Source organism: Eptesicus fuscus, chromosome 4 (genome assembly GCF_027574615.1).
Source record: "Eptesicus fuscus isolate TK198812 chromosome 4, DD_ASM_mEF_20220401, whole genome shotgun sequence".
NCBI classification, from domain to species: Eukaryota; Metazoa; Chordata; class Mammalia; order Chiroptera; family Vespertilionidae; genus Eptesicus; species Eptesicus fuscus.
Window position 1 is genome coordinate 73,287,371 of NC_072476.1, and position 24,019 is coordinate 73,311,389.

Below are 24,019 nucleotides of genomic sequence, written 5' to 3' on the forward strand. Positions count from 1 at the left end.
ATAAACAGTATTTATATCAATTTTTATATTCATTTTTAGTATAGACTTATCTTAGTATCAATAAACTTAACATTTTTACAGCAGTAAATTGTTAGCTCCAGTGATTTCACTGTATTCCCATCAGAATTGCATTTAGCAAACTAATTTACATTAGTTATATAAAACTATTTCTAAATTCTTCCAGCTAGGAACAGAAACTTGGAATAGTTATATGACTAGTAATTTAACCAGTAAGAAGAACTGCCATACTGATATTACAAAAATGTATTTTTCAGATAAGGAATTAACTAATATCTTTGGAGATGAAAGCACTGTAAGAAATTGTGAGGAGAACAAGGATAGAACAGATTCAGAAATTCACATACCTGCTAACATCCGAGAACAAAATTTATCAAAAGCTACCTGCAGCCAAGGTTTGTATTTCTTTACTTGTATACAATAGGTAAATGTTTACCTGGCCAGACCCAAGAATCCACTGTATTTCAGAATAGTTCTAAAATTTCAGATTTATTTGTTTATTTATTTATTTTTAGTCATTCACTATATTACAAGATTATTTCAGCGATATTTTAAATGGTTTTACTGTAAAGTAACACTTGAGAATTTATTAGTCTTCAGATATATTCTTATGATATTTCAGCCTCTGACTTCTAATTTGTTATTTTAAAGGATATAAACAGCAAGAATATTGAGTGTGAGCATTGTGGGTGAACTGTGTCTCATCTCTCAGATACTTCCACTGAGCCCTTTTAACATAACGAACATTAAAAAAGCATAGCCACTAGTTTTTTTGTGTCATATGAATGAACTGTATGTGTTTGGAAGTATTGACAGGCTAACTATCCTTTGATAGTTCTTGGAGTTAGTTCTGTGATGAACAGTGGGCTGGACCACTTCGAATTGAATACTAAGCATTGAAAAGTTGATTTATTTTCTGTTTAGTATACTAGTGGTAGAACGAACACTGGATTAGGCATTTTCTGTGAACCTTCTCCCATTGTCCTGTCTCATGTAAATTGAAGCCCTTCTTATATATTCCTCCTATAGTGAGTTAAATGGTGGCTCTTCAAAATGTGTCCATGCCCTAAGCCCTGGAATCTGTGATATTATCTATACTAATATAAGGGTAATATGCTAATTAGACCAGATAGACCGGATGTCTTCCGGACGTCATTCCTGATGCCATTCCTGACAAAGCTGGGGGCATGGCTGGCTTGCAAACCACCTACGGCCCCTCGCTCAGACTGGCCCACCCCCAAGAGGAGACCCCCCCCCACCCTGATCAGGGGCGTGGATGGCCTGCAAACTGCCCACGGCCCCTCACCCAGGCTAGCCCCACCCCCCAGCGGGGACCCCCACCCCGATCCGGGGCCCCCTTTAGGGAAGGCCAACCGGCCCCCACCTGTGCACCAGGCCTCTATCCTATATAATAAAAGGGTAATATGCAAATTGACCCTAACAGTGGAACGACCAGAATGACCACTGGACCAGTCACTATGAGGTGCACTGACCACCTTTTGATCCCTTTCCCCAGCCGGCAGGCACCAATCACCTGATGGCGAATGGGGAACTGGGGATGGGTGGCTGAAGGCAGCTGAGGAAGATGGCCCTGATTGCAGGCCAGACCTAAGGACCATACCCACTCATGAATTTTGTGCACTGGGCCTCTAGTCTATATTATAAAAGCCTAAGTGACCTTTCAACCTTTTGACTGGTAGCTATGATGCACACTGACCACCAGTGGGCAGACACTCAATGCACAGGCATGGAAACATGGAACAGACTGATGAATCTCAGTGGCAAGTGGGGAGGAGGGAGGGCAGGAAGAGATTAACCAAAGATCTTATATGCATACTAGAGGCCCAGTGCATGGATTCGTACCTCTCGTAATCTGGGACCCCTTGGGGGATGTCAGACTGCCGGTTTCTGCCTGGTCTTTGCAGGCCAGGCCGAGGGACCCCACTGGTGCACGAATCTGTGTACCAGGCTTCTAGTGTTATATAAAAGAGTGATAAAATAGTGAACATTATCTTATTTAGAAAAAAAACTTTGCAGATGTAATTAAGATCTTGAGATGAGGAGATCATCCTGGATTATTTGGTGGGTCCTGGATCTAATTACTACTGTGTCTTTATATAAAGAAAAACAGAAGGAGATTTGAGGCACACAGGAGAGAAGACAATGTGAAGATGGAGGCAGAGGAGCAATGTAGCCAAATCCAAGGAAGCCAAGAAATGCTGATTCTTCCTTAGAGAGTGTAGCTCAGCTGACACCTAGGTTTTGGACTTCTGATCTCCAGAACTATGACATAATAAATTTCTTTTGTGTTTCATTTCTGGTTTTGTTTTTGTTTTTAACACAGTGCCTGAGTAAGTATTATTTTTTTAAACTAATAAACTGAACTGCCCAAGAGGAGATAATTCCAAATACATCTAGCAATTCCCTAACATAAATGCCAGCTTACTTCTTGATCACCAAGGGTGAATTCAACCAAGCCCTGAGCTCTGCTATACTCCTCTTACCCTCCACAGATTTCCAGTCAGCATTTTAGTTTCTCTCACTTAAATAAGAACAGATAGCCAAAAATCAACAAGTTTTTGTAGAAAACCCCAGTATGAAAGATACATCAAAGTGATCTAAACATACTAAAGGAACCCAGAAGAAACAGAAATAATTAAAGAATCAGGATATATTTAAAACTTGTTTAAAAAGGCATAGAAAAAAAGGAATGAAGAACAATACAGAGAGCCCTTAGATATTAAAAATATAATAGCTGGATTTTTAAACTACATGTATATATGGATATAGCAGAGTTAGGAGGTGAAGCATTCCACATCTCCTATAAAAAATAAAAATAGAAAAAAATAAAGAGAGAAAATAAAATTAGATCACTCCAGGATATCCAGAGAGAATAGTGAATATAGAAAAATAAATCATTAAAGAAATAAGAAATAAAGCACAGAGGTTTCCATATTGAAAGAGCCCACAAAGTGTCCAGTACAATAAGCAAGACATCTCACTGTGAAATTTCAGAACAAAAGTAAAGAGAAGATCCAAAAATCTAGAGAGGAAAAAACAGGCCATATAAAAAGGTAGACAGCTGAGTATTTCTTTTTCTTTTTTTTTTTATTCTCATCTGAGGACATGTTTTTTTATTGATTCTAGAGAGAGAGGAAGGGCAGGTGAAAGAGAGAGAAACATTGATATGAAAGAGAAACATTGATCAGTTGTTCTCTGTACACGCTCCAACTGGGAATTAAACCTTTAACCTGGGTATGTGCCCTGACTGGTAATCGAGTCTGAGATTCTTCGGTGCACGTGACGATGCTCTAACCCACTGAACCAGACGGGCCAGGATCAGCTGAGTATTTCTTAATGACATTATACTTTATTAATAGACTAGAGGCCCAATGCACAAAATTCATGCATGGGGGGAGGTCCCTCAGCCCAACCTGCACCCTCTCCAATCCGGGACCCCTCAGGGGATGTCCAACTACCAGTTTAGGCCCGATTTCTTTGCATCCCCCTCGCAATCCAGGACCGCTGGCTCCTAACCGCTCGCCTGCCTGCCTGCCTGATTGCCCCTAACCACCTCTGCCTCGGCCCCTGCCACTGTGGCTTTGCCTAGAAGGATGTCCGGAAGAGGTCCGGTCTAATTAGCATATTACCCTTTTATTAATATAGACAAGTAATAATCAATGCTTTAATTAAGTATAAAGCTGTTAAGAAATACTCAACTTTAACTACAGTGTACTTCATAAAGAATTTTAGTGTAAGTCCCATTTTTTTCCTTTCCATTTTCTCCCAGATTTTGTTATTTTCAAATTTCAGTTAAATGCTAGGGAAATTTATGATGACAGTAACATTGAGCAATTTTTGAGTTTTTGCACCAAAATATTTATCACATACCTACCTTCTTTGCTACAAACATACTAGGAACAAGGTGAGATTTGTATTACTCACAGTAACAGTTACTGAGAGAGATTTTTCTATTCAAATTTGTAATCTGCATTTAAAAATATATACATATAACACATGAAATATATGTAATATGTCTTCTTTGTCCAATAAAAAATTTCCGAGTGAAAATCTGGCTGTCAATGGAAGATAGACATGAAGCTATCAATCTTCCCTGTGACTCTCATAACCAAAGGATCCATCCATTAGAGACGTGTTTTTTTTCTCTTGCTCTGAAATTATATGTCTGGTTGCTGACATTTAGGAAACAGGACAGGGTAAGGGTCTGATGATTTAATGCGATGTTTCTCAAACCTTATGTTGCATCAGAGTCACCTGGAAAGCCATCAAAGCATTGCTGGGCTCTACCATCAGGAATTTTAATTCAATAGGTGTGTTAGTTATCTATTAGTGCATGAAAAATGATCACAAATTATTTTAAAACAACACACCTTAATTATCTCATAGTTTCTGTAGGTCAGGAAATAGGCATAGCTTAGCCAGGTCTTTTGCTCAGGATCTTTCCTGGGCTGCAGTCAAGGTGTTGACCAGGACTGGGGTCTCATCTGAAAGCTCAACTAGGGAAGAATCCACTTTCAAGCTCATTTGATTGTTGGCAGAATTCAGTTCCTTTAGGGTTGTGCCCATCCGGTGGTTATCCTGTTTCTTGTTTCATGGGCTCTTTCAAGGTGGCCACTTGTTCATTAAAACATACAGGCTGAAGGTGGTAGAGGAAGTCAACTAGCAAGACAGAATATGTTATAATCTTTTATAACCTAACTAGAGGCCTGGTGCACAAATTCCCTTGGCCTGGCCAGCGATTGGGCTGATCAGGGCCGTCTTGAGGGAGGTTGGCTGGCCGGGGGGAGGGACCACGAGAGATTGGCTATGGGAGCTCACTGACCACCAGGGGGCAGATCCTGCATTGAGTGTCTTCCTCCTGGTGGTCAGTGAGCGTCATAGCTACTGGCCAGTCATCCGGTCATAATGGTTGCTTAGACTTTTATATATATATAGACTTGAAGCCCAGCATGCGAAATTGTGCGGCCCCACCCACCCATGCATGCTTTGCCATTCTTGCAGCCCTGCCCACCCGCCCGCTGCCCCGTCGCATTCGCAGCCCCGCCCACTCGTGCACCTCGCAGCGCACTGGTTGTTACAGCATTATGACCACTGGGTTTTTATATATATAGATAAGGAAATTAAATAGCCTCAATGTTGAGTTATTCTATTGATTAGAAGCAAGTTTCTCGAGGAGGGGATTATACAAGACTATAAATATGAGGAAGTAAAAATCATTAGGAATCATCTTAAAGTCTGCCCTCCAGAATAGGCTTAGGGTGGCTGAAGAATTTGCATTTCTAACAAATTTCCCAAGTGATACTGTTGATCTGAGATTCCACTTTGAGTACTATTGTTTAATGACTATTCTTGTCTGTTTAATCAGCCCAACCCTCTACTTTTCCTTGTGTCTTAGTCTGAAGTTTCTTTGATGTAGTTTCTATAGAAAGTGAACCTCCAGATGGGGACCTGGGCTAAGAGGAGTGGTTGCCAGGCACTTTGGGGTTGGGAAAGGCAACTCGGAGTTCTAACTTTTCTATATACATACGTTTATAGTCAGTGTCGCTTTTTCCAGCCCTGTCCTATACTGCCTTCCATGGTACCTGATGCCCCCAAGTGCTGAGTGCCTAATTCAGATCGGCTCCCTTCCTCTGCAAATTCCTTTCGCAGGCACTTGGATTGGAGCATTCCCCACTCTGCCATGTCAATCATGTCTTCTCTATCAGTGACTTTCCAGTTCCCCTAAATTTATTTGAAGTCTTCTATTTATTGTTTCCTCTTTTATTGTTCTTGTATGGCATTTTTCAAAATATCTTTTACTATAATTTTAGCATGGTTTGGGGAGGAAATAGGGGGGAAATGTGGTTAGTTTACCATTTTTAGCTTCAACTTATAAGTCTGTCTAATTTGTGTTGCAAAGAAAAGATTAAAAAAAGAATCTTTAAATAATGATACTGTACTTTATTTTTTTTCTTCTTTTTTTTTGACCCCATCCCCACCCTGTACTTTATTTTTTATGAAAGAAAAATAATAAACCAATAGGCCATAGTTTGGTTCTTGGCATCTTATGTGATCAGAAACAGACACATTTAGATAGAGAGAATAGCTGTAGAACCAAGAGAATTTTTATAAAAATCACAATTTGTTTTAAGGAAAAAATTATTGCTAAAGGACTACTGAGGGTGAAATGAGTATAGAACTGAAACAGATTTATTTGTTTTAATCAAACGTATAATAGAGTGACTGAACAATTGCTAGAATGAATTTGTAGTCATGTTAAGTGCCCTATAATTTCTTCACAAGTTGAAGAACTATGTTATGGTTATATTTTAAAATAGTAACAGTTATGTTAATGGATATATGTTTCTGTGTAGTGCACCATACTTAGGATATTTTAAGGAAGTTGGTATGTATTTTTAAAGTTCCTTTATAATCAGTATTTGGCAGAAAAGAAGCCTCAGTTTTACTTGGCAATTTTACAGAAATGAAAACAGCTGGGATCTATAAGAGGCATGCCAGGGGGGAAAGCCCACTTCATTTGGCTGTCAGAAGAGGAGATTTGTCTCTGGTGAAAGTTCTAATAGAATCTGGAGCAGATGTGAATCTAAAAGATAATGCAGGTTTGGATTCTTTTAATTGTATTTATAATTTGAACTCACATTTCACAGCCCCTAACCCCAGTTTTGAATCTGGCTACTATGTAATAGCTAACTTTGAACAATTTTCTTTAATGACATATAATTTGAATAGTAAGACTTACCTTGGTTCTCACCAATTGCTAAAATAATTTCCTTCTTCAACATGCATTTGAGAGCATTCAGCAAGAGTATACAGAATGTAGCCCTGACCGGTTTGGCTCAGTGGGTAGAGCGTTGGCCTGTGGACTCAAGGGTCCCAGGTCCGATTCCGGTCAAGGGCATGTACCTTAGTTGCGAGCACATCCCCAGTGGGGTGTGTAGGATGCAGCTGATCGATGTTTCTCTCTCATTGATATTTCTAACTCTATCCCTTTCCCTTCCTCTCTGTAAAAAATCAATAAAATATATATTTTTTAAAAAGAGTATACAGAATGGGGAGTAAGGGAAACTTTATTTAGGCCTTTTCTTTGTAGGCCTTAATTCTATTCCCTAACTTTGGAGAGAATGCAAAATTTTCCCACTTTCTTGTTCCTTCTTTCCTTTCCTTCTGTCTTTCTACTATTCCTTTCTTCTCCCCTCCTTTATTTTTATTTTAACCCCCATTTTAAATTGATCTAACAATTTGCTCAGCACCTACGAATCTTGTGTGAGGAATTCCAGAGGGAAAAACTCAAAAATTGATGGAATGACATGTCATTTTAAAGAAAAATGTGACAATGGAAGGATACAAGTAGAAAAGTCCAGAGATGATCTTTTTTAAAATAAATCTTTATTGTTCAGATTATTACAGTTGTTCCTCTTTTTTCCCCCCATAGCTCCCCTCCACCCGGTTCCCACCCCACCCTCTGCCTGTACCTCCCCCACACTGTCCTCATCCATAGGTGTAATATTTTTGTCCAATCTCTTCCCGCACCCCTCATGCCCCTTTCCCCCTGAGAATTGTCAGTCCACTCCCTTTCTATGTCCCTGATTCTATTATATTCATCAGTCCATTCAGTTAATCAGATTTTTTATTCACTTAATTTTTAGATTCACTTGTTGGTAGGTATGTATTTGTTGTCATTTTGTTGTTCATAATTTTTATCTTTACCTTTTTCTTCTTCTTCCTCTTCTTAAAGAATACCTTTCAGCATTTCATATAATCCTGGTTTGGTGGTGATGAACTCCTTTAGCTTTTTCTTGTCTGTGAAGCTCTTTATCTGACCTTCAATTCTGAATGATAGCTTTGCTGGGTATTTTAATATCTGAGTTAAAACAAATTGACATGATTAATACTTACTTTGGTCCCATTATGTTTATGCTTCTGTTTTGGCACCTCTATGAAATATTTTTTTATGCGATCAATTTGTTTTTAAAAATGAAACACATTTTAAGGCCACAGTTTTCAATATTATTTTTCCACTAATATGTACATTTGAATCAATGTAGATGTTAACTTCTTTAATGCAAGCAAACTTAATAATGAGTATATGTCAGCAGCAACTTGTTTTAATTTTTTCCTTTTTCTATTTTTAGGTTGGACACCACTACATAAGGCATCTAGTGAGGGATCTGATGATATAATAGTGGAGTTGTTAAAAGCTGGTGCTAATGTTAACTGTGAAGATCTACATGGAATTCTGCCCTTACATGATGCTGTTGCAAATAATCATTTAAAGGTACAGTGCACATCACATTTGGCTCCTTTTATTCTTTCTTTGAAAAATGAGTGAACAAAATGAAGATATTTTAAATTGAGAACTAAAGTGATTCCTTAAAACAAATTATTTTTAAAAATTTAATCAATCTTTATTGTTCAGATTATTACAATTGTTTCTCCTTTTTCCCCCCATAGCTCCCCTCCACCCGGTTCCCACCCCACCCTCTGCCCTTATCTCCCCGCCACTGTCCTCATCCATAGGTGTACAATTTTTGTCCAGTTTCTTCCCGCACCTCCCATACCCTTTTCCCCCTGAGAATTATCAGTCCACTCCCTTTCTATGCCCCTGATTCTATTATATTCATCAGTTTATTATGTTCATCAGATTTTTAATTCACTTGATTTTTAGGTTCACTTGTTGATAAATATGTATTAGTTGTTCATAATTTTTAATCTTTACTTTTTTCTTCTTCCTCTTCTTAAAGAATACCTTTCAGCATTTCATATAATACTGGTTTGGTGGTGATGAACTCCTTTAGCTTTTTCTTGTCTGTGAAGTTCTTTATCTGACCTTCAAGTCTGAATGATAGCTTTGCTGAGTAGAGTAATCTTGGTTGTAGGTTCTTGCTATTCATCACTTTGAATATTTTTTGCCACTCCTGTCTGGCCTGCATAGTTTCTGTTGAGAAATCAGCTGACAATCGTATGGGTGCTCCCTTGTCGGTAATTAACTGTTTTTCTTTTGCTGCTTTTAATATTCTCTCTTTGTCTTTTGCTCTTGGAATTTTAATTATGATGTGTCTTGGTGTGGTCTTCTTTGGATTTCTTTTGTTTGGGGTTCTGTGCGCTTCCTGGACTTGTAAGTCTATTTCTTTCACCAGGTGGGGGAAGTTTTCAGTCATTATTTCTTCAAATAGGTTTTCAGTATCTTGCTCTTTCTCTTCTTCTGGCACCCCCATAATTCTGATGTTGGTATGCTTGAAGTTGTCCCAGAGGCTTTTTACACAATCTTCAACTTTCTGGATTCTTTTTTCTTTTTGCTTTTCCAGTTGAGTGTTTTTTGCTTCTTTGTATTCCAAATCTTTGACTTGATTCTTGCATTCCTCTAGTCTGCTGTTGGGTCTCTGTATAATATTTTTTATTTCAGTCAGTGTACGTTTAATTTCTAGTTGGTCCTTTTTCATATCCTTGAGGGTCTGGCTAAATTTATCAGCTTTTTCTAGGAAATTCTTGAAAAACCATATAACCGTGGTTTTGAATTCTATATCCAGTCGTTTGTTTTCCTCCATTTCTTTCATTTGTGATCTGTTTCTTTGTCTCCGCATTTTCGCTGCTTCCCTGAGTTGGTAGGGTAGCTTTGTGTGCTAGGTGTCCTATATGGCCCAGTGAGTCGGCCTCCCCAGTTACCTGAGGTGGACACTCTTGGTGCACCCCTTTGTGGACTGTGTGTACAGCCTTGTTGTAGTAGTTAAGTCTTGATTGTTGTTGATATCACTGGGAGGAATTGACCTCCAGGCTAATTGGCTGTGAGTATCAGCTGTGTCTACGCTGAGAGACCTTCTGTTCTGGAGACAGCTTTATAGGACGAGACTTGCAAAATTGCAAAAGCCTCTGTACTCAACTTGGGTGGGGCGGAGACTCAGGGCTGAGCAGACAGTCTTGGCTTTCTGTCAGCCCTACTTTTGCGCGCGCACCTCCAGACCTCTGCCTTCCGCGGCTCCCCTGAGTTTCCGCCTGACAGTCCAGATTCCCCCCGTAAGAGCATGGGTCCCCAGGTGCTCACCCAGAACTGGGGTTCAATGCAGTCAGGAACTTCCGACTCCCTTCCGCTAGGGAAAGCCTGTGGCAACCTCTGCAGTCAGTCTTCTCTAGAAGAAGTCTTCTCTGTGCGCAGTCGCACGCGCGCGCCTCCAGACCTCTACCTGCCACGGCTCCCTCGAGTCTCCGAGTCTCCGTGTGCCTTTCTCTCTACCTGACAGTCTAGACTCCCCTGTATGAGCCTGGGTCCATGGGGTTTCGGACAGAACTGGAGTTCAGTTCAGTCGGAACTGGGGTTCAGTGCAGTCGGGGGCTTCCTTCCCCCTCCCTCCAGAGAAAGCCAGCCAGGCACTTGGCCTCCCTTCCTCTCTGTGCACGTGTCTCCATACCTCAGCCCTTTACAGCTCCTCTGATTCTCCGTGAGATTTTCTCTTTCCTTATAATTATAGAATTTCCACTCAGCCAGCTTTCCTGTGGTTCTGGATGATGTCCATTTTGTCTTTTAGTTGTAGTTTTGAAATTGTTGTGCGAGGCAGCAATTTAGGTGTTTACCTATGCCGCCATCTTGGTTTCTTTGGCCTCCAGCAACGCGCCACCGCCGCCACCGCCTATCATCTGAGCCAAAAAATTATTTTTAAAACCTCAAAATTACAAATGAAGATAAGACATTGTGTAATTGAAAAATCAATCTATTTTCTAATGACTCATTTTTCTATTGTCTCTTCATCACATAATTCATATAAATCAGAATAAAATGAAATGGTTCAGAATAAACACAGGCTATCAATCTAATACATTCCATTTTTAGTGGTTTTAAATGATTTACTGTTGTGCATAAAAAGTCTAATTATAGTGATGATACATGTGACAGTTAGCCTTTAACTCAGAATTACACAGTGGATTTGAGGTTTCAAAGAAATGACTAAAAACACAATAGCTTGTTACTTGGAGGTTTGTTATATATTTTTTCTTCTTTGTTTTTCTTAATTGGGCAGTGTGGTAAAAATATCATAAGAGAAAATTACTAGGGTTACTGTTTTAGTAACAATGAATTTCAAATCTAGACTTTAAAATTTTTCATAGTTTTTAAATTAAATCTTAATTGTTGAAAGTATTACATATCCCCTTTTTTCTCCCATTGACCCCCTTCTATCCTGCCCCTGTTCCCCCACCCCCAAGGCCTTCACCACCCTATTGTCTTGTCCATGGGTTATGCATATATGCATACAAGTTCTTTGGTTGATTTCTTCCCACCCACCCTCCCACCCCTGCCTTCTCTCTAAGATTCCACAGTCTGTTCCATGCTGTTTTTGGATCTATTTTGTTCATTAGATTCCACATATGAGATCATGTGGTACTTGTCTTTCTCTAACTGGCTTATTTCACTTAGCATAATACTCTCCAGGTTCCTCCATGCTGTCTCAAAGGGTAAGAGATCCTTCTTTTTTACTGCTACGTAGCATTCCATGGTGTAAATGTACCACAGCTTTTTTTAAAGTATGTTTTTATTGATTTCAGAGAGGAAGGAAGAGGGAGAGAAAGATAGAAACATCAATGATGAGAGAGAATCATTGATCAGCTGCCTCCTACATGCACCCCACTGGGGATCGAGCTTGCAATCCAGGTATATGCCCTGACGAGGAATCGATCCAGTGGCCTTCTGGTTTCTGGGTCGACACTCAACCTCTGAGCCACACCCAGCTGGGGTACCACAACTTTTTTATCCATTCACCTACTGATGGGCACTTGGGCTCTTTCCAGATCTTAGCTATTGTAAATTACGCTGCTATGAACATAGGGGTGCATACATTCTTTCTGATTGGTGTTTTGGGTCTCTTAGGGTATATTCCTAGAAGTAGGATCACTGGGTCAAATGGCAATTCTATATTTAATTTTTTGAGGAAACTCCATACTGTTTTCTATAATGGCTGCACCAGTCTGCATTCATATCAGCAGTGTACTAAGGTTCCCTTTTCTCCACATCCTCACCAGCACTTGTCAAGTTGGTTGATTTGTTGATGGTAGCCATTCTGATAGGTGTGAAGTGATACCTCAGTGAAATCTAATGAACATAGACTGATGAACAAAAATAGACCCAGAGACATAGAAACATCGAACAGACTGTCAAACCTCAGAGAGAAGGTGGGAGGTGGGGAGGGGGGAAGAGATCAACCAATAGGAAGTAGAAGAAGGGGAGCTTGGTTTAGTGGATAAAGCACCAAGTTTGATAATAGTAAACTTGAATTCTAGGCCAAGTTCAGCTGCTTGAGGAAGAGATAATACTTTTACCTCTGAAATAAGGAATTTGATCTAGAGCGTGCTGTCTTATGCTGTAGCCACTAGCCAACATGTGTCTATTTAATTACTTAAAATTAATTAAATTTAAAATCAATTCTTCAGTTGTTCTAGTCACATTTCAAGTACTCAGTAGCTACATGTGGCAAGTATCTACTATATTAAACTTCGCAGATTAGAACATTTCTGTCATCACAGAAAATTCTGCTAGATAGTGCTCTGGTCTAGAGCAGGGGTTGTTAAATATTTCCTACTAGAGGCCCAGTGCACAAAATTCGTGCCCAGGGGGGCAATGTGTGTGTGTCCCTCAGCCCAGCCTGCACCCTCTCCAATCTGGGACCCCTCGAGGGCAGTCGAACATCCCTCTCACAATCCAGGACTGCTGATACCCAACCACTCGTCTGCCTGATTGCCCCTAACAATTTCTGCCTGCCAGCCTGATCACCACCTAACCACTCCCTTGCCAGCCTAATCGATGCCTAACTGCTCCCCTGCCGGCCTGATTGCCCCTAACTGCCCTCCCCTGCCAGCCTGGTCACCCCTAACTGTCCTCCCCTGCAGGCCTGGTCACCCCCAACTGCCCTCCCCTGCTAGCCTGGTCACCCCTAACTGCCCTCCCTTGCCAGCCTTGTCACCCCTAACTGCCCTCCCTTGCCAGCCTTGTCACCCCTAACTGCCTTCCCCTGCAGGCCTGGCCACCCCCAACTGTTCTCCCCTGCAGGCCTTGTCCCTCCCAACTGCTCTCCCCTGCAGGCCTGGTTCCCCCCAACTCCCCTCCCCTGCAAGGCTGGTCCCCCCCAACTGCCCTCCTCTGCTGGCCCGGTCACCCCTAACTGCCCTCCCCTGCAGACCTGATGCCCCCAACTGCCCTCCCTTGCAGGCCTGGTCCCTCCCAACTACCCTCCCCTGCTGGCCTGATCACCCACAACTGCCCTCCCCTGCCAGCCATCTTGTGGAGGCCATCTTGTGTCAACATGGGGCGGCCATCTTGTGTGTTGGAGTGATGGTCAATTTGCATATTACCTCTTTATTATATAGGATAAAGGACTAGATAATAAACAGTTTAGGTTTTCTAGGCCACCCAGTCTTTGTTGCAACTAATCAACTGCTGTTGTAGTGCAAAAGCAACCATAGACAATATGTAAATGACTGGATATAGCTGCTCCAATAAAACTTTCTTTACAAAATCAGGCAGCAGAGGTTCAGTTTTCAAAGCTCATAAAGACACAGCAGGGAGGAACCAAGATGGCGGCATAGTTAAACAACTAATCTGCTGCCTCACACAACAATTTCAAAAATACAACTAAAAGACAAAAACGTCTACCACCCAGAACCACGGGAAAGCTGGCTGAATGGAAGATTTACAACTAAGAAGAGAAAGAAGCACAATCGCTGAAAAGCTGAGGTACGGAGGCACGCGAATCGGGCCGGCGGAGGGCGGCTGGGTGCGCGGCTTTTCTTCAACCCGCAGGGAGACAAGCTCCCGATCACTCTGAAATCCAGTTTCTGGGGACACTCGGGGGACCCAGGCACCTACGGGGAGAAGCTGGACTCTCGGCCATCGGGTCGGAAAGTGAGAGTGACTTTTTTGCAGTGGTGCGCCCAGCAATCATTGTTTACTGCGCTGGAGCGCGGGGCGCAGGGACTTGGAAACGTGGAAAGGCTGAGACGGCTGACGGCAGCCATCGCCGTTGGCCACGCCCCAGCCTAGTGACGTCCTGAGACCCCACCCAGCCCTGAGGCCCCGCCCTGAGGCCCCGCCCCGCACATTCTACAAACACGCCCCGGCTCCACACAGCGGCTTTTGCATATAAATGGCCTGTTCTGGAGCAGCTTAACCAACTGCAGCTCCAGTCAGACTGCTCCAAAACCGCCCAAGCAAAGGAGGAGAAAACTAGCCCTTGCTGTAGCTCCTGCTGGGGGACACACAGTACACAAGGGTACACCAAGAGTGTCCACCTCAAGTAACTGGGAGGCTGACCCGTTGAACCAGTAGGACACCTAGTACACAAAACTACCCTACCAACTTAGGGAAGCAGAGAATATGAGAAGGCAAGGAAACAGATCACAAACCAAAGAAATGGAGGAGAACAAGCGACTGGACATAGAGTTCAAAACCACGGTTATAAGGTTTTTCAAGAATTTCATGGAAAAGGCCGATAAATTCAATGAGACCCTCGAGGATATGAAAAAGGACCAACTAGAAATTAAACATACACTGACTGAGATAAAAAATATTATACAGAGACCCAAAAGCAGACTAGAGGATTGCAAGAATCAACTCAAAGATTTGGAATACAAAGAGGCCAAGGACACTCCTCCAGAGAAGCATGAAGAGAAGAGAATTCAGAAAGTTGAAGATAGTGTAAGAAGCCTCTGGGACAACTTCAAGCGTACCAACATCAGAATTATGGGGGTACCAGAAGAAGAGAGAGAGCAAGATGCTGAAAACCTATTTGAAGAAATAATGAACGAAAACTTCCCCCACCTGATGAAAGAAATAGACTTACAAGTCCAGGAAGCGCACAGAACCCCAAACAAAAGGAATCCAAAGAGGACCACACCAAGACACATCATAATTAAAATGCCAAGAGCAAAAGACAAAGAGAGAATCTTACAAGCAGCAAGAGAAAAACAGTTAGTTACCTACAAGGGAGCTCCCATACGATTATCAGCTAATTTCTCAACAGAAACCATGCAGGCCAGACGGGAGTGGCAAGAAATATTCAAAGTGATGAATAGCAGGAACCTACAACCAAGACTACTCTACCCAGCAAAGTTATCATTCAGAATTGAAGGGCAGATAAAGAGCTTCACAGATAAGAAAAAGCTAAAGGAGTTCATCACCACCAAACCAGCATTATATGAAATGCTGAAAGGTATTCTTTAAAAAGAGGAAAAAGAAGAAGAAAGATAAAAATTATGAACAACAAATACATATCTATCAACAAGTGAATCTAAAAGTCAAGTGAATTAAAAATCTGAGGAACAGAATAAACTGGTGAACTTAATAGAATCAGGCATAGAATGGGAGTGGATTGATAATTCTCAGGGGGAAAGGGGTGTCTGTGTGGGGAGTATGGGAAGAGACTGGACAAAAATCATACACCTATGGATAAGGACAGCAGGGTGGGGGGAGGTAAGGAAAGGGGGGGTAGGAACTGGGTGGTGGGGAGATATGTGGGGAAAAAGGAGAAACAATTGTAATCTGAACAATAAAGATTCATTAAAAAAAACAAAACAACAACAACAAAAAAAACAAAATCAGGCAGCAGACTGGATTTGGCCAGTGTGGGCTATAGTTTGCTATTGTTTGACCTATTGTTATATCACCTAAGTGGTGATATAGACAGTTTGCTTTTGGAGGAAACTTCAAAAAATCTATTGCATTTATTTTAAGAGAAATGTTCTATTTGAAAAGAAGATGGTATTTTTCATGGTATTTTAGTTCCCCTGACATGGATATATTGTTATCACCTTTCCTCATATTTTCATGAACTTTCTCTCTGTGTGACCTTTCTTCTATCATTGGCTCATTTTATTTCTGACTCACTTTGTCCCTTTTATCTTTATTTCTTTATCTTGAGATAGGATATTAATAGGTAAACTAGAAAGATAAAAAAGAGAGCAAGAGAGATAAATGTGGTATTGTGATTGGTGGGGAGCTCTCAGGTGAGGGGCGGGTGTGGAGTAGAGGGGACAATGGGGGCGGGGAAATGGGACCTCTGTAATACCTTAAACAATAAATATTTTTTAAAATAAAAATAAATGTGTTTTCTTTATGCTGTGCTATCTCTAGGCTAATGGAACAAATAAGGGCCATTTTAGCTGACCATATGTTCCTCAATTTCTCTGCTTCTTCATCCATGAACACAAGCAGAAAGAGAGAAGCTCCTAGCACATAGCACATCTCTGTTTAAACAAAACCTTACCATCTTTTCCTAATTAGAAAGTTTTTCAGTGGTTGGAGTCACTTGCTTGCCTCATGCAAATGGAATCACTGGCTTTTTTTTACTAATTGACTTATACCATGAACTAATTAGTAACCATCTTTAACTTTGACCAATTGCAAACTGACTTCTAACACATAATTTTGGTTTATTTAGAGAAATCTTACTTATATTCAAAGATTATTTTGCCTTTAAAATGTCACAATCTCTGACTTCAGTTTTCTATAAGATGATGGGGTTGGAATAAATTATTTCTACATTCCCTTTTATCTTTAACATTTTGTGAATATAAATCAGTTATTTAGGACACTTATTTGCATAGACATTATTAGATTGGATATCAAGTTTCCTGAAATCCAGTCCAAATAGAACTTTATTCAACTATGTCTAATGGCAATATATAATAAAGTTTATAATATAATATAGTCCTGAAGTGACTCTTTCTCCCTTCTTTACCCCTTCCTCCATCAGCTTGGAGGAGGGTGAACAGGGCACTCTGTTAAAGAGATCAAATATCCCTAGCTGGTTTTGCTCAGTGGATAGAGCGTCGGCCTGCGGACTGAAGGGTCCTGGGTTCAATTCCAGTCAAGGGCACATGCCCGGGTTGTGGGCTCGATCCCCAGTAGGGGGCGTGCAAGAGGCAGCCAATCAATGATTCTCATCATTGATGTTTATCTCTCTCTCCCTCCTTCTTCCTCTCTGAATTCAATAAAAATATTATATATATATACATATATGTATATGTATATATATGTGTGTGTATATATGTGTGTGTGTGTATATGTATATATACATATATGTGTGTGTGTGTGTGTATATATATATATATATGTGTATATATATATATATATATATATATATATATATAGAGAGAGAGAGAGAGAGAGAGAGAGAGAGAGAGAGAGAGAGATCAAATAAAACCTGTCTGCCTCTTACTGCATTCAAGGCTGCATATCTGGTACTTCTTTGTCATCATGTTTGGTTTTCCTGTGGGAACAAATCAGGTCAAATTAGTGGGTCCACTTGCAGTTATCATATCAAATTTAATACATGGCCAGAGTTTGAAAGCTTTTTAAAATAACTTTTAATGCTCGGTAATGGTGTCTTATAATAAAAGCAGAAATTATTGATCTAAGATGTTAATAGAGATAACTTTGGAATGTCTTCTAGGCAGCTGAGATTCTACTACAACATGGAGCAAACCCTAATAAAAAGAATAAAAAACAAAAGACTGCTTTAGATGAAGCAGCTCATGAAAGAATGAGAGAGCTGCTAAAATCTTATGGTGCTATTGAGATTGATAGTAGAGATAAGAATAAAGCTAGAGTCACTGGTATGTATGTCAGTATTGCTTACCTTTTTATATAGGTGTATACCTCTGCTTAAAAAATAAAATCTCTATATTTGTAGTGTAAGTTGTTATAACTGGGGACAGATGTTTTGTATGTTTATTATTAAGTCTTGAGAAACCATTTATTTTTAGAAAGTAGCATTTACAAACTTGGTTTAATTTATAAATAATATGATCCTATTGGATTTGGAGTTACAATTGAAATAAAACCCGTACCATTCATTAAATAAACATGTATCGCCTTAACATTGGGTCTGACATAGAGATGTAACTAAAGCAATGCACATTGGTTTACTTGTAGTGGGGCTGGAAAAAGATATTATACTACTAAACTATTTGCAACTAAAGATTTCATTACTTCACAATTTGTAATGATTCATATAAAAGTTGGACTAATGCCAGCTTTTAAATATATTTTATTGATTTTTTACAGAGAGGAAGGGAGAGGGATAGAGAGTTAGAAACATCGATGAGAGAGAAACATCGGTCAGCTGCCTCCTGCACACCCCCCACTGGGGATGTGCCCGCAACCAAGGTACATGCCCTTGACCGGAATCGAACCCGGGACCTTTCAGTCCACAGACCGACGCTCTATCCACTGAGCCAAACCGGTTTCGGCATAATGCCAGCTTTTAAAGAATCTAATATTCTAATGCTAGAATATGAATTTTTTAAGCAAATATATGGGTATGTGTGTAATAGTGAAAAAATATTTCAAGGGAATGTACAGCCAGGCAAAATTTTATGAACCATTTTATAGCAGTTGTTGAATTGAAATATTATAATGGATTATCTATAAGAAATAGGCATTTAGTAAACACTAATTTAGAAAATGTGTTTGTTGAGTACCTGCTATGCAAACCAGGCATTCGCCCATGAGGAGCTTTCAGTCTTGTGGAGAGATGAGTCAGAAAATAGGCAATTCAACACAATTTATTTATTTATTTTTTAAAATATATTTTATTGTTTTTTTACAGAGAAGAAGGGAGAGGGATAGAGAGTTAGAAACATCGATGAGAGAGAAACATCGATCAGCTGCCTCCTGCACACCCCCCACTAGAGATGTGCCTGCAACCAAGTTTCATGCCCTTGACCGGAATCGAACCCGGGACCCTTGAGTCCACAGGCTGATGCTCTATCCACTGAGCCAAACCGGTCAACTGAGCTCAACACAATTTATTAAGTATTGAGAGGAAGTAATTGTTTTACCTTTTCCCTTATGCTTGAGTTTTGACTCGTAGAAGAAGAAACCACCAACATAATCTGTACTCTCTCTTTATGAGGAAGATGTTAGGAAGAGTCTGACACACATTTTTCCCCAGACTACCAGTATTCTTACCAACTATTGATATGATTGGTTAGAGCCAAGAATAATCATTGTGACATATTTTACTAGTATACTAAATCACATGTATATAAAGTTCCTCTTTTCATAGTCTGCGACTATATGGTAAGTCCCCTGGTTAGGGCCTTTTTTAGAGCCACATTCATGGCTCTATCCCTTTCCACAGCTATATCTGAAGGTTTGGATCCCATGAATTATATCAGCTCAACTTAAGAGAAGCCTTTCATTTGGCGTTATTAGGCACTCTGTTGTAAAGTTCTATATCTATTCCCACTTGTTTCTTGTATACATATTTCCTTGGACAGGCTCCCCCAAAAGGATGAGGGGTGTAGAATACAATGGTTATATGGAGAAAGGGAGTCCAGAATGGAAGAAGACTCAGAGAGAACTATACAGAGACAATAAATCATAGTCATAGTGATTAAGAGCATGGACTTAGAAGTCAGATCTGGTTTCAGTGCTAGCTACGTGACAATTAGGCAATCTCCTGAATTTCTCTAAGCTTCACTTTCCTCTTCTGTAAAATAGATATAATAAACTGCCTATCACACAGAGTTCATATGAAGATTAAATATGATTCAGGGAAAGAGTATGATACCCACCATGTGGTAAGTATTCAGTAAATGTTAGCTATAATTAGTCAATTGATAATAAACATTAAGGTGTTGACCAACATTAATATAATTATAGACTTAATTTAGCCTTTCCTTTCACCATTACAACTGATAAAATTAAGCTAAATTTTTGCACATACTTATTGTATTTTCTAATTTTACTTTTTAAAGTAAAAATTCCTACTGTCCAGTCCAAAAGACGCAAACCGTGTTTTTGTGATGGCTTAAAAACTATTGATCCACCTTCTCTTTCACACCAAGAAAAAACAAGAGAAAGCCTTCATATGGTGAGTAAAATTGAAGTCCTTTGTTCTTCACCTAGAAAATACCATTCTTTGGGCCAGCCAAATTTTGGCTATTGCAGCACTCCTTCCATTTTAAGGACACGCAGGTTGAAAATGTTTTCTGTCAGAAGAACATGTAGCCTAATTGAACAAAAGAAGCCAAGAAGGTATGTTGTATGGTTAATTCTCAATTATCTGCACTGATTAAGAACTATAGATTAGCTGCTGTCTTTTACACCTAGGTTTGGTTCTTTTGCTACTTCTTGTCCCATAGACACTTCCACAGTCATAATGTGTCTTCATTCACCCACTTCCTAATAGTATTTAGGGAACATACTAGAAAAGACCCCAAATCTCAGAGAAGAGGAAAGCAATCTGGTCTAGCCAACCTGGATCCCACATGGTTTATAGTGATCAATAGTGTTTGCTATATGTGAAACCTTTCATATAAAGGTATATTTTTGCAAAAAATAACATACTAGCCCTAACCGGTTTGGCTCAGTGGATGGAGCATTGGCCTGCGGACTCAAGGGTCCAAGGTTCGATTCTGGTCAAGAGCATGTACCTTGATTGTGGGTGCATTAGCCCACTGGGGAGTGTGCAGGAGGCAGCTGATCAATGTTTCTCTCTCATCTATGTTTCTGACTATCTGTCCCTCTCCCTTTCTCTCTGTGAAGAATTAATAAAATATATTTTAAAAAATAACATAATAGTTTCTCAATAAGATATATATTAATTGATAAGATATATACCCTTACTTGGACAAAAAAACAAAGCATACTAGGTCCTAACTTCTTTCTTTATAACTTCTTAAGCAAAGTAGTATCCTCAGTAAAATACTTTGAATAAGACTATGAATGTTGATCAAGCTTCTCTTACATATTTTCTATTAGTGTAGAGAGGGAAAATGTCATTCATTGAACCAAATTATACCTTAAATATATTATTAATATGTTTTTATTGATTTCAGATAGGAAGGGAGAGGGAGAGAGAGATAGAAACATCAATGATGAGAGAATTATTGATTGTCTGCCTCCTGCATACCCCTGCTGGGGATTGAGCCCACAACCTGGGCATGTGCCTATGACTGTAATTGAACTGGGGACTCTTCAGTCGATAGGCCCGTGGTCGGCAAACTGCGGCTCGTGAGCCACATGTGGCTCTTTGGCCCCTTGAGTGTGGCTCTTCCACAAAATACCACGGCCTGGGCGAGTCTGTTTTGAAGAAGTGGCATTAGAAGAAGTTTAAGTTTAAAAAATTTGGCTCTCAAAAGAAATTTCATTCGTTGTACTGTTGATATTTGGCTCTGTTGACTAATGAGTTTGCCGACCACTGCCATAGGCCAGCACTATATCCACTGAGCCAAACTGGCAAAGCCTACACCTTAAATATTTTAAGTCGTATTCAAAGCTAAATTGCATTTACATCAGCACTTTGAAACATTTTGCATTGTTTCCTGGTATCTGTTGTAATAAATGAAAAGTCAATTGTCAATTGACTTGTCATTTCCTTGTAGATAATCTATTTTTTAATCTTGCAGTTTTTAAAATTTTTCTCTTATTCTTTTACATTCTAAATATGGATGTGTTTTTATTAATTATAGGCAGGACTAGGCATGCTCCTTTATCTGAAGACATTTCTCATTTATATTCTAGATACTCTCAGCCGTTATATCTTTGAATATTGCCTCTCCTCCAGCCTCAGTATTCTTTTTTTTTTTTTTTTGAACTCCTATTTAGATGTCTGTTAGGTCCATCTCTGTGTCTCCTAATATGTTTTTTATTTTCTATATCTTGAACTCCCTGTATTATATTCTGGGTGATTTCCTTTGATTTCTCTTTCAATTCATTATTTTTCTCCTCAAACATTTATAATTTATTCAACCTATACATTGAGTCTTTAATTTTAATGACTTTTTAAAAAATATTTTATTGATTTTTTTTTACAGAGAGGAAGGGAGAGGGATGAGAGTTAGAAACATCAATGAGAGAGAAACATCGATCAGCTGCCTCCTGCACATACTGGGAATGTGCCCGCAACCAAGGTACATGCCCTTGACCGGAATCGAACCTGGGACCCTTCAGTCCATAGGCCGACACTCTATCCACTGAGCCAAACTGGTTAGGGCTAATTTTAATGACTTTTTTATTTCTAGAAATTGTTTCCTTTTCAAATATTTATTTAAAAATAAAATAAACAAAAAGACTTTTCTGCTCTTTCCTTACAATATTGATATTATTTTATAAAATTTTTTCAAACATTTATAAAGGAATTTTAAGCTCTCCTCCTGACTCTTTTTCATGATAACATGATTTTTCATGTTGTTTGTAATTTTTTTTATTCTAATCTCACTTCAGTGGTGGTTGTTTACTGTGGGAATTTTGGTGAGTGTAGGCTTCCTATTTAAAATTTGCTGTTCAAAGGGCCCTAGAGGTTTGTCAGTTGCACACCAATTTTTATGCTAATTTCCCTTTTAGGTTTTCTAACCACACATTGTATAAATTTAGTTCTCATATACATGTGTAACAAAAGTAGGTCTCTACTTTTCTACCTAAAGCCTAGATGGGTGACAAGTTTTTCTAATCCTTATCTAACCTAAAGCGCACCCACTCTGAGCCACTAGCTTTATGCAGGAACTGTATTATAATTCCCTCCTCATATGGGCTTGAGGCCTTATCTCCTATTCCTGCATGGGCATTAAAAACCTAACCCCTAATACCTGTGTTCCAAATCCCACATGGACCACTGCTAGCTTAATTTCTGGCACCAGGGAATTTTCCTTCCTTTTCCATTTTTAGCTGTGTGTGTGTGTGTGTGTGTGTGTGTGTGTGTGTGTGCGCGCGCGCTCGCACGTGTTTAAAGCTTGTATTTGTCCAGTATTCACATGATGATGTGACTTAAAGGTATATTTTCATGTCAAGATTAGAACATTATGAAAAAACACTATTGTTATTAACTATGGGTAGGGTATTTGCTTCTGGAAAAATGTATATCGTTTTAGATGCCACACCTCAGAAAATGGAAATATAGCAGTCTAAAGACAACCAACTTTACAAAAAAAAACAAAAACAAAAAACCTTAAAAGAAATTTGAGGACTTTAAATGTAAAATTAGTTTTAAATATCGGAAATTTCAAAATTTCCAGTGAAGAGTAACCCTGTGGCCACATACAAAGGAAATGAGATAATTTTACCTTGCTACTACCTTCAGATCATAGTATGTAGGCAGCCTCTTTCTCTATCCTAATAAAAGAAGTACAGAAATAATAATAATAATAATAATAATAATAATAATATCTAATAAAAGAGTAATATACAAACTGACCGTACCTCTGCTACACCCACAAGCCATGCCCACCAGTCAATCAGGAGCGAGTATGCAAATTAATCCAACCAAGATGGCTGCGGCCACGGAGCTGCAGCAAGCAGGAGGCTTGGGTTTCCCCAGCAATGGAGGAAGCCAAGCTTCCCTGCCACCCTGGCCGGCCCAGGCCTACACTCAAGGCTACAAAGTTTCAATTATAGAAGATAAATAAATCCCAACAAAAATGGCTCTGGCCACGGAACGAGCAGGAGGCTTGGCTCCGCTCAAGGCTACAAAGTTTCAATTATAGAAGATAAATAAACCCCAGATCCCAGGGTCTCCGCTTGGGTCACCGGGGGGGGCGTGGCCAGCCTGCAAACCACCATAGGCCCCTCACCCAGGCCGCCCCACGCCCCAAGGGAACCCCCACCCTGATCCAGGACACCCTTCAGGGAAAACCAGCTGGCCCCCACCTGTGCACCAGGCCTCTATCCTATCTAATAAAAGAGTAATATGCAAATTGACCATCACTCCAACACACAAGATGGCTACTCCCATGTGGTCAAAGATGGCTGCCCCCATGTGTACACAAGATAGCCGCCACAAGATGTCCAGCAGGGGAGGTCAGTTGGGAGGGACCAGGCCTGCAAGGGAGGGCAGTTGTGGGCGATCAGGCCAGCAGGTGAGGGCAGTTGGGAGGGATCAGGCCTGCAAGGGAGGGCAGTTGGGGGTGATCAAGCCTGCAGGGGAGGGCTGTTAGGAGTGACCAGGTCAGTAGAGGAGGGAAGTTGGGGCGTCCTGGCCTGCAGGGAAGGGCAGTTGGG

General features: G+C 40.1%; 1 protein-coding gene and 1 long non-coding RNA gene across 2 annotated transcripts in view; one reads left to right on the plus strand and one right to left on the minus strand.

Moving 5' to 3' along the window:
- Positions 1-24,019, plus strand: part of ANKRD31 (ankyrin repeat domain 31) — a 123,476-nt gene that overhangs the window by 68,502 nt on the left and 30,955 nt on the right. Inside the window, exons 15-19 of the mRNA XM_054715168.1 lie at positions 276-413; positions 6,501-6,638; positions 8,172-8,314; positions 17,469-17,631; positions 19,780-19,895. Coding sequence (XP_054571143.1) covers positions 276-413; positions 6,501-6,638; positions 8,172-8,314; positions 17,469-17,631; positions 19,780-19,895 — 698 coding nt within the window. The remainder of the gene's footprint in view (positions 1-275; positions 414-6,500; positions 6,639-8,171; positions 8,315-17,468; positions 17,632-19,779; positions 19,896-24,019) is intronic.
- On the minus strand, positions 7,876-18,938 carry LOC129148864 (uncharacterized). The gene is made up of 3 exons (XR_008555858.1): positions 18,859-18,938; positions 17,235-17,285; positions 7,876-7,900 (listed from the first exon to the last, which is right to left on the minus strand). It is a non-coding gene; the product is annotated as an uncharacterized LOC129148864 (long non-coding RNA).